Genomic DNA, 11,533 nt, shown 5'->3' with positions numbered 1-11,533 from the left:
GCGTGCTACCCGCTACGTGAAACGCCTCCGTCCATACGCCTCTTCGACGAGCGAGGACTACTGATACCTCCTCAGCAGCCTCGTCAAGTAAAACCAAATAATAGGTTACTGAGGGGATTGGAGAACAAGGGGACGTGTTCTAGCTTACTTCGTAGGAGTAAATGCCGTTCTTGCGCCGTTTTTTAGGAGGATGAGGGAAAGCTGAGCGGGACGACGTTGGGTTCCGTAACCTACAACCCATACTCAACCTGTGGTTCCCCTGTGGTTTCCGTACTACGTCAGTTTCGTGATACGCTGCTTTTAAGCTCAATTTCCGCAGAGGACTGGCAAAAAAGAATAGGTCAGCTCTTTTCTAACAAAAAAAACCTTCCAGTAATCAAATCATGATTCGTCTCAGTATAGGTGAGTTGCTGGCATTGTAAGACGTTTACAATGAATTTTTACCTGAGAAAAGGCTGCCATATAACCGGATGGATCTGCTTTGAATTTTTACCACTTCCATCCACCTAAACCTGCTTTCTGTCGAGCTTTGCACTTCTCCAAAAATGATTTTGCATAAATTTTTGGGTAGATCTGTAGAGTTTTGTAGCTTAAAAACTGGACTTTATACTGAAGGTTACTTCAAAAATGTTTTGGATTTTCATGTAGCTCGAAGAGGCTCGCATATGTTGATAATGCCAATGATAGTTCGGAGTCAAAAACATCCAAAAGACCTCAAAAAGCAGAAAACTCGAGTAAATTTAAGGATTAGAATTTCATTGGAGCACTTGAAAATGTTTGAGTACTTCTACAATTTTCGACTGCAAGATTTATGCTCTCGTACGAACCTTTAGAAGGTTTTATAAACCATAAGCGTGTTCAAGCTACTCGGTCTATTCTTGGATCTTATGGCAGTGATTTGCGCCAACTTGCCATTGCAGAGAACTCAGCTAACCATTAAAGATGTCCTTTGGCTCCCAAAAATAAAAATGAAAGTTAGGCTATGACGTCAATTTAATATATGTATATTGCTTACTACGGTAGTATAATGATTGATGTTACATCCGAATGTAAATACAAAACCGATTTTTATTTAAAGTCAGCTCGTGTGAAAAACAAATCAACATCAAAGAGCTGTCTTAGATGACCGATTTCACTTTAGATTTAAAGAATTCGGTAAGCTTTTGTGAATGTTTTTTAAGCCACATTATTCTGTGTTCAGCTTCTTCTATCCGAACATTAATGATGTTGAGTCGTTGTAAAAAGGGAGTGATTTCTCGGAAGTGTTTCACCTGAAAGTGCACGTAAAAGAAAACTATTATGTATGAAAAAAGCAACCTAAATCAAAAACTCTGAATCTTTCTTCCAATCCCGATAGCGGACAGAATTCATAGATATGAAGAAGGAAAGTAGAAAGGAGTTTGAAGAATGTATAAAACTACAGGGAGTGATCAGTGTCCATTTAGGTCTTTAATTCAAATAGTTTAAGATTTGTGAAGATGTAGACTTTACCTGTATGTATGTAGATTACCTGGTATAACTGCAAATTTTGAGAATAAAGTTAGTGTGCGTATAGTTGTGGCAGTATAACGTTGAACATGAACTCGTTGATAGACATTGTGACAAACACGTACTTATGAGGTGCGAGTTTTTGTAGAACATACAGGGCGTGAAACGTGTGAAGATATATGAGATATGCATGCAAGTGTTTTTTCTGCTGCATGATTTCGTATTTGTTATTTTTGTCATTTGTTTTGATATATATTCCAACTTAGTAAAAGGATTTACTTCTCCTAATTTCCGATAAAATGCGCTAAGTTCATCTTATTCGTACATCATAACTTGCTGCGCCAATTCGCTTTTCACTCCTTTCCCTCCCGAATTCACAGAATCCACCGCTCTGTTGCGACGCATACATCGCACGACGTTGGTTTGAGGGCAGTAGGGAACCGAGGTCCCGGTGATCTAAAGCGGACGTGGAAACTGCCTAGCTGGTGAAGCGGCAAGCGTCAGGGAGGCGCGCGGCGCTGAAGGCAGATCAGCAGCGTTCAGCAACACCCACAGCCTAAATGCCATTCAAAAATCAAATAATGCCTCTGGGTTGTCGAGCCGCTAGGGATGCGCCACCGCTTTGACTTGGTTGCGGAACAAGAGGTACCCGCGTAACTCTGTGGGTGCGGGACAAGAGGTACCCGTGAAAATTTGCTGACCGCTGCTGACCTGCTGCAAATATTCATCAATATGGGTAAGATTCACAATTAGATTCAAAATATCATAGAAAAACTAAAAGGAGCATATTAAAATCAGTCTCACCAGCGTTATTTCCGCATTCGAATGAATTTTACTGAGGCATGCACTGATTACCTTTTGCAGCTGCATATCGTGTTTTTGCAACCTGAATGTTTTAAATCACCAGTTTACTTTCGTTTTAGGAACGTACGTATGCATACCTTTTAAAAATTGTTTCCCAATTATTAATGAAAAAATAAGTTAAAAATTCGCTCGAAAGTGGATTGCTTGCTACGTGTTGAAATACGCGTGGAACATGTTGGATTTGACTACCTTCGGTCGACTCAATCGCATTTCGCAGCATGCTAAATCTTTCAAAGATTATTTCAAAAGCATACTTCTATATTCCGTGTATAACGAGAGATCAGGTTCTGAAAGTTGCTCATTTCAGCTTGAAAAGTCTTGAGAAGTGAGAGCAAGACGAGCAATGCAAAACAATACTCCTTATAATTTACAGAAAAAAAGGAGTTGAATGCAGACGGAGGAGGTACATTTCCTGAGACCATAGTATATGTAGAACTTAAGACAAATTACAACAAGATCAAAATCATGTGTAATCAAAGCCCAAGCATTCAGTAGAAGCTTTTTTTAATAAAAGTTAGTGTTATTTTCAAACAATCTCTTCGACAAGTTTTAATTTTACAATGACATTTGAACACATTCAGATTAGCATTGAACGATAATTATGAGTTCAAAAAGCACGATATCATGAAGGAACCACAGTGCGTAGTTATGTCTATTCATTTGGTGAACAAAAACCTTCACAGTTTCTTGAAAACCTCAACATTATTGAGGTTGTTAATATTAAACAGCATCACGGTGTAAATTCTTCATTAGACTCCACTCAAGCTAACACCAATGTAGGCTCGTCTGAAGCAGGATTGATCGTAGGTAGATCGGAAGAGCTTATGGCAAGGGTAGCCTATGGCAGCAGGGCAACAGGGGAAGAAAGTAAAGTATTGATCCTTTTTTGCGGAATAATCGGAACTTTGTTCAGGTTGTCCCACCATTGCTACCGGATGGCGTGCTTTTCTGAAACGCAGGTGTCTTGGCAATTTTTCTTTTGTTTTTCTAGGCAAATGCTGCGACGTCTCTAATGTTTGATTCCTGACGTGAGATAGAACATCAAATCCCTTTCCTTACTTGTGTTAAATAGGATACTCCCAGCATCACTTCTTCAATTGAGCGTTAAATGATACCCACTACATTCTCTTGCTGCTCGAGAAATGCCCAGGTTTCTGAAGCGTAGATCAAGGCAGGAAGTACTGCTGGGTTCAAGAAGAACAGAGCCGGATGTTCCTGATCTTCTTCACTACATCCACCATGCTTTTAAAAGTGAGTAAAAGTAAAGCAAAAGTTTAAGCCGCTCATTTCCTCTCGCCCAGTTCATGAACCAAGATACATGATCCTTTCCCAACGCAGATAAACGAAGCTGGTGCATTTTGACATGTTCCTTAAACATAAATGGGGCATACGAGGCCCATCCGTTCACCATCTCCACCAACCGTAGCTCCATGATATCGAAATACCTTCATGTACTGAGTAGGGACGCCTTGGTTGTCCAAGGCTTCCATGATCGCTTTTGTCTCAGCCGAGCCGAAAGCCTTCTTTAAGTTAATTAAGGTGAGACATGGTCGCATCTTGAATTGTCGCGATACCTCGATGAGTTTCGAAACAGTGTGATTGTGGTCTATCGTGCTGATTCCTTTTCGAAACCTTGCTTGCTTCCATGGCTGTCCTTCATCTAAAAGTTTCCCATTATCTAGATCGCAGATAGTAAGAATATTGGGTCTCGCAGATCTCTGGTTCCCTGCGGCTCGCGCCTGCTTGTTTCCGAGGGCAGACGTCTCTTCGTGGTTTCAAAATTGTATATAAATATATGCCTTTCTAGGAGCCCGCTAGCGTAGCAAGGAGATCCCACTTGGTGATAGATATGGGATGTCGATCTCTAAACTTCGCGACTTTCTCTTTTCTGTGAAGGAGAGCCGCCAGGCAGAAACATTTACTGTCGATGACGTAATCACTTTCGATGCGGTATCCTCCACCAGATGAATCCCACCTCGAGCGTAGAGAGGAGAGATTCTGAAATTGCGAATTGAAATGTTGATCTTAGACGTAATGATAAACTCGTCAAGCTTCTCCCTATGTTCGTTACATTGTAGGCCATAAGTCCGATGTGAAGCTTATCAGGCGTTTTTCTAGGGCGAATGTTGGCATTTAGATCACCAACAATAACCTTGCAGAAGATGTAGTTTCTGCAAAACATCTATAGGTCCATCTCGGAAGCTCCGGCTCGTTCTTCTTCTTTGCTTAACATTCAAGCGTAAGCGATGAAGATCATAAGGTCAAAACTGGAGTTGAACCACATCTGCTAATCCGCATTCCTGTCGTAGGTTGTTCGAAAGAGTCGAGTTTCCTTGCCATACTCGTGTCGGCAAGAACAGTAACTCCTCCGGTGTCACATGTTCTTAAGAACAGTTCTTCTCCAGTTCCCGTTGTCTTGCATATAATTTTGAAACCTACGAGCATGTTGAATGTATCTACTCCCATGCTTTTTGGGAGAAAGTTGTGTACTCCCGGAGTGGACAAGTGGAAGTTATTTGTTGAAGACGACTCTAATCCGCTCCCATTGCTCATCTAAGTCATTTGATTGCAAGCTTCATCGGACAGACGTGTGGGATACAATGGTATTATGAGTCGACCTTGGCACAGCACAAGCAGGAATTCCGTCACCTGAATCCACCAGCGTCTTAGGCACAAGGTCGCTTTTGGTCCGCGATTTGCCCTCAGTGTGGAATTACTAAACTATTAAAGTGGATGAATCTCTAGATGCTTTGAAATGATGATTTAGCTTCTACTCGATCTTTTAACCAGCCTTTCCAAATACCATCTCTACAGCGTAGTCACAATCGCTAATGTGAATTTTCTAAAGCGACACCAATTTTACTGAAGAAAAAGGGCCACTGCTTTGATTAAGTTGACTTGATGTTGACGTTGACAGTCGTCTTCAAATTAAGAGACTGATGTAAGTTTCACCTCTTTTGGACCTACAATAACTTCATCCTTGCATATTTTTCAAAGTAAAAAGAATGCAGTTAAAATCATCTGCTACCTTGTAATATAATAACGGACCTAATCTATAAGTATGGATATGTGTCTGTGTGATTGCGTCGCGATATTGTAGGTAGTGGAACGAGTTTTTATCACAGCGCGGTGCTCCTGTCTTGAGAAAGAGCTTATGTTGTCGAAAAGGAGTAAAATGAAGTGGGACAGCTCTCGCTGCATCGAGTTTGAGCATCAGAACATCCTATAACATCGAGTTTTTGCTTCCCCGTCAGAAAATACTGATTGTGACTCAACGGTGCGGAACTGGTACGAGAACGCAAGAAATTGAAATCGAATTAATACAGTCAGTTGTGCACAGGTAACGATTGCAAGCGAACTTGTCAAAAAGTAGGCTTTGTGAACCGTTCCATAACCAGTGGCAACTGCTTGCGCAGCGTAACTCAATGATTGTCCACATATGTCTACTTCCTTTGCGTTTCACTCATCAAGTTGGTCTGACCCTTTTTTCAAAACTAGGATTTGTCTATACAGACAACCGCTGAACAGCAGCTGATAGTTTACGTGATCTGACGTAGGATTCCTATTTCTATTAGCATGATGGTGACGTTAATGTCATTTTTTGCTACGCATTCTATGTTAACTGGTAGAAAACAAAGACGAGAAAACTAGTGCTTTGAACGTTTTCAAAACGTTAGGTGAAGGTGGGTGAAAAGTGTGGAATCAAGATTGAATATCCTCAAAAAGTACTACGCGTTTAGAAAAATAATCATCTTTAAATATATTATATTACTTTTATTTCTTAGAAAGCCCTGTTCAGGAGAGTCAGATTTTATTTCTATTAGGGTGTTCGGAAAGTATCTGCCGAAATACGACAAAATTTCAAAATTACACAACATTATTACTTGACGAAATAATCTCCATCAACATCGAAAACCTTCTGTCAACGTCTCACAAGATCACGGATTCCTTTGGCGTGGAACTCCGGCGACTTGGAGGCGAAGAAAGCCCGAAGGTCATTTTCGAGGTGGTCACGATCATCGTAGCGCTTCTCTTCCAGGTGATGCTAAAGCGACTGGAAGAGGTCATAGTCGCTCGGGACCAGGTCCGGGCTGCACGGTGGGTGCGGTGAAACTTCCCATCCGAGCTTCAGGATTTTTTGGGAAGTCTTCTTCGCGATGTGACGGCGAGGGTTATCGTGCAGCGGGCGAACGTTGTCGAGCTTCGGGTGCTCCTTGCGGATCGTGACGGCCAATCTTTGCAGTTGAGCGCAGTAGACCTCAGCAGTAACTTTCGTGTTGTCTGGCAGCAGTTCGAAACGGTAGATCCCATGAACTCCCCATCAGACGCTCAGCATGACCTTCTTCTCATGGATTTCGCCTTTCACGAAAGGATCCGGAATTTCATCGCCAGCCCACCACGCACGTTTGTGGGTGTGGTTGAGGACCCATTTTTCATCTCCAGTGACAATGATGTCCAGCCAGTCGAATCTGCAGCTTCTGGAGAGCAGCTGAGTGCAGATGTCCAAGCGTCTTTGGCGGTTGCCGTCGCTCAATGCATGTGGGAGCCACTGGCCGAGCTTTTTCACTTTTCCGAGAGATCGCAGTCCATTGCTCACAGTGGAGAGCGAACAGCAAAGATTGGCAGCAAAATACCGCACACCTTCATATGGATGCTGCTCCGCCAGATTCTTCAGTTTCAGTGGGACTCCATACTTTCAGTGGTTTCAGCTTCGCTCCCCTTCACTGATCAATGAAAGTTAATAGTAGTGGTGTTTTCTGTAAAATTAGATTTGTGATTTTTTTAACAACGCTTTCCTTCTCTTCGTTATATTATAAATTAAAGCGAAAGATTACGGAGCTTTCCTTCTAAACGCGTCAATTCTACATTTGGAGAATATTCGACCATCAGCTACAAACACTCCTTCGATGCCAGATTAATGTAGATACTATTTGAAAGCATTATTCGAAGTATGGGTGTTCCTCCAGATTTCCCCCAAGAGTTATCACAGAATGATGTTTTAACATAAAATGACGTGAAAGACATCATCTTACTGATAAAGATAACGTTCCACGTCAGATCACGTAAACATCTGGCTACTATTTAAGCAGCCGTTCGGATGCGTGTTTCCACTTTCTGAGAACGGCATGCTACAAACTTGAGGCGAACAAAGAAGGAAATAGGTACGCGGAGGAGTTGTAAAGGTGAAGAGCAAAGCGCCCAGTGGTCACAGCTATGAAACGGCTGCAACCATTTTTCTTTTACGTCATGCACACTGAGTTATGGCGCACCAATGGCAGGATCCACCGCCGCCGGTGGATCTGCCGCACCCTATATTATGGATATCTGGCGCCTGCGCACCAATCTGACGCCGTTGGACCCGTCGCACCCCCTTCTATGGGTATTTGGCGCCGGTGGATCCGTTGCACTCCCTTCTATAGATATCTGGCGCCGGTGGACCCGTCGCACCCCATATTATGGATATCTGGCGCCGGTGGACCCGTTCCACCCCCTTCCATAGGAATCTGGCGCCGGCGCGCCAATCCGACACCGCGGGACCTGTCGCAACCAATTTTATAGCTATCTGACCCCAGCGAACCAATCCGACGCCGGTTGGACCCGTCGCACCTCCTTTTTCGAATTTCGTGACACACAGACAAACACACACACACGCACACAACACACACACACACGGACTAAGCTCGTTATTATATACCATGATATTTAAAACGGGAACTTCCAGAACATCTCAAAAAATCTGCGCTACTGCGAAATTTTTGGCAGATACTTTCCGAACACCCTAATAAGAGAGAAATTCACAGAAAGTGCCGCTACTCGTAACCTTTATTGATCACTGAATACCTGGGTATCAGGTCTGACATTAGCAAAAAGGCAGAAGTCGATTTTGTTGGTTTAACTTTGACATCACTAATTAGGAGAGTGATAACATGATAAATGTGATAACCACCATCAGCAATTAATTACGAAGGTAATTAACTTTGTGAGGTGTGTTCTGCATCATCAGATAGGTGTATCGGCACCGAGAAGGGGTTAGACGAGGCAAGACGAGACCCAATGCTTTAGATTTGGGTGATGGCATCAAAGAAGAAAAAACGATGTGAGACGGGTACCATGTCGTCAGACTGGTGCGATGGCAGCAGAATGCAGTTACAGTAAGTACGATAAATTGTCAGAGAAATTGCACGCAAAGTACATAAACCGTTTGAAAAACTTCTCTTGTCATAGTGCATACTAACACGCATCAGCTTGTGTTTACTCCGTTGTACCCAACTCCCATCGTGCTGTGAATCAAATGATACACACAACAGAACATCTCCTTAAATAGTAGTGGGCGGTTGATTTGAAATGATTACTTTATCAGTATAGTGCTAACAATCACTTCATTCTAAGCTAATACAATTAAGAGAAGTAGGAGAAAAGGATTTCTCGTCCACTCAACATTTAGTTCGACTCGTGTTATCATATTCGAAGAGAGCGGTTATGGCTGGGCATGGCAGGTGTCGCCTACTAGTTGTAGACAGCATTCCAGGACATTGATGATGGTGAGATCTTTCAAGGAAAAGTAAGATCAGGAACATTAATCACCAGTATGAGAGTATTCACCTTCAGCTCCTCCTTCAGCAGCTTTTTTGGTCGTTTTGCTTGAATATGCTGCTTAGGAAGCCCCACTAACTTCCGTTCGCTTGCTTGCAAGGCGCGTGTACAGCGGTAAGCTGTACGTTTCGTAAGAAACTAGAACAGAGAAATGGAACGTTTCAGCCGCTTCATAGCCGTGGCCCCTGCACGCAGTCCTTCTCAAATTTATGACTTCACCGCACGTGTATTTTCTTGCACGTTTGCCTCAAGTTGGTGACATGCCTTCCTCAGAGAGTGGAAAAACGCATGCAAACGGCTGCTTAAATAGTACTCAGCAGTTTACATGATCTGAAGTAGAACGTTATCTTTATCAGTAAGATGATGTCTTTCATGTCAATTCATGCCAAAACAACATTTTGTGATAACTGTTGGGGAAAAGAGGAAGAAATCTAATACGTCGAGCAATGCTTTTGAATTTTGTCTATAATATATTGGTAAAAAGTGTTTGGAGCTGAAGTTTGAATGCTGTCGAAATGTAGAACTGAGACGTTTAGAAAGAAGACTATGAAATCTTTTGAATTAATTTATAATAAAAAAAATGAAGAAAGATTGTTGGAGATACAGAAATATTCTACATAAAATGGCACTACTATTGATTTTCGTTGATCAGTGAAAGGGAGCGGAGTGAACACCACAAAAAGTCTAAAGTTCGGCCTTAGCTGAACGCTCAGACTGGTTTTCTATAACTGCCAAGAGTTCAAAAATGAACAGAAAGGATGAGTGCATTGCGATCTCAAAGGATTTAGTTTCGTATCAACCTGTGCGGGTTTCAACATTTGGAAGGGGACCTTAGGGCCCTATAAGAAAACCCATGTGATTCATAGTTGGGGCACGTGGTGGTCTGTTACGTTATCAGATTCAGCAAATGAGGTAAATACAAGCCGATGTGTTGTCTTTTAAGTTTGCCTGTCGTTGGAATGCTTTTTGTAAGTTGATGAGGCGGATGAGAGGATCAATCACTGGCTGATAGGAGGTCTCGATAAATGTAGAAGCGTTGCAGCTAGGCCACTAGCCAACGGGCGGAGAATGGAAAAACTCGGAACCCTTAGAAATTTTCTCTCCTAAGTGGTTTTAAGATGGTAAAAGAATTTCGTCCAAAACATTATTAACGCTCATATCAAATGGAGCATTAAATATAACCTATTAACGTATTTAATAATTTTTGTTTGATATTTAATGAGCTCATGCGGACGCAGTGTATTTATTTAGTATCCACATGATAGTCGAGTATATCCCACACACACCACACACATATGAATAATGTAGTAGTACATGTTCGTGGTTTCTGGATAATAACTGAATCTTGTAGGGTTATAAATCTGCATGATACAATGAGGAAACAATTTTATTCATATAAATAATAGTACTCCACCTTCGTGAGTACAATTTTTTTGCTCTCTTACTAATCTCTGCCTTATGAAGTAGTATTGTTTTGGAATAAATTCGCTAAATTGTAGCGGATTCACATTTGTTGAACAGGATAACGAAGAACATTGCAGTGAGACTGTGGAGAATACTGACTGATGGATCGTCTAGGTTGAGGCGAAACGACCCATCCTTCAATTTTAGCCTCTATCTTGTTTAATTTTGACTTTTTTAAAGACTAGAAAACGGGGGAAAAAGGTGGCATCCTGCAGTTTAGGAAAGTTTACATTGAAAGTTTATGTAGAAGAACATATTATAATATTTTATGCTTACTTTTTTTTATTGAAAGGACCCTTCCAACTCACTGATATTTTAGGTACACTTTGTATACGCGAAACTATCATTCGATATGAAACTGAGACGTGAATGTCGTAACTTTAATTGCTTAATGTTTCGAAGAGATCAGATATTGCTATATTATTGTTATTACTGCTAATACCAGTACACTGAGATGGCTGCAAATGTTCGAAAGAGTATTTTTTTTAGGAAAAGAAAAGCTAGCAAGGAACTTACATAGCAAATAGCGTTTAGCAATAATCTCATTTAACTTACGCCTTTAATTCTTCAATTCTTTGTGAGCATAACAATCCCTTTTCAAGATAAGATCTCTCTTCCTCATCGCTTTCATATTTGTACAAAGCTCTTAACTGAAACACAACGTCTCAGTTTTTGCCAAGAGTTAGTTGAAAATCGCAATTTTGACAATCGATAAGAATGATAGGGCTGACCAAAATGAATCACTCCTTACTCTACATTACAAAATATGTGAACACCGGAGAAAAGTAGTGCCTTGGAAAATTCTGCTCGAGGAAGATCCAAGAGAAAGTATCCTGTCTATTTTCGTAGTTTTGAGCTGTACATGTTGACATTTTCATATCAAAATAATCTATTACTTAGCCAAGAGAATCCAATCAAATTGGATCTTTTCCTCACTCAAATTATTCAGCAAAACACGTCGTTGCCAAAGCACAGCTTTACAGTTTCGAGGTCGAAATTGCTTCGAACACATCTTTAGCGCACTAAGCCCTCAGAACAAGAGGAAGTCCCGGATTAAAGCCATCACCCCACGTATCTGACGTGGTATAGATTTCCGATCAACAAACTCTATTCGGGGTCAGGT

General features: G+C 41.4%; 1 protein-coding gene across 1 annotated transcript in view; it reads right to left on the bottom strand.

The window, feature by feature from the left end:
- Positions 1-1,118: 1,118 nt before the first annotated feature.
- RB195_016183 (uncharacterized protein) overlaps positions 1,119-11,533 on the bottom strand; it is a gene marked incomplete at both ends in the record, with an annotated part of 29,424 nt that continues 19,009 nt past the window's right edge. Inside the window, 4 exons of the mRNA XM_064207222.1 lie at positions 1,119-1,271; positions 2,293-2,374; positions 2,430-2,573; positions 10,966-11,060. Of these exons, the coding sequence (XP_064063103.1) occupies positions 1,119-1,271; positions 2,293-2,374; positions 2,430-2,573; positions 10,966-11,060 (474 nt within the window). The remainder of the gene's footprint in view (positions 1,272-2,292; positions 2,375-2,429; positions 2,574-10,965; positions 11,061-11,533) is intronic.

The sequence above is a fragment of the Necator americanus genome, chromosome V (assembly GCF_031761385.1).
Source record: "Necator americanus strain Aroian chromosome V, whole genome shotgun sequence".
NCBI classification, from domain to species: domain Eukaryota; kingdom Metazoa; phylum Nematoda; class Chromadorea; order Rhabditida; family Ancylostomatidae; genus Necator; species Necator americanus.
Note: the sequence above shows the minus strand (reverse complement) of the source record. Positions and strands in the feature narration are given on the sequence as shown.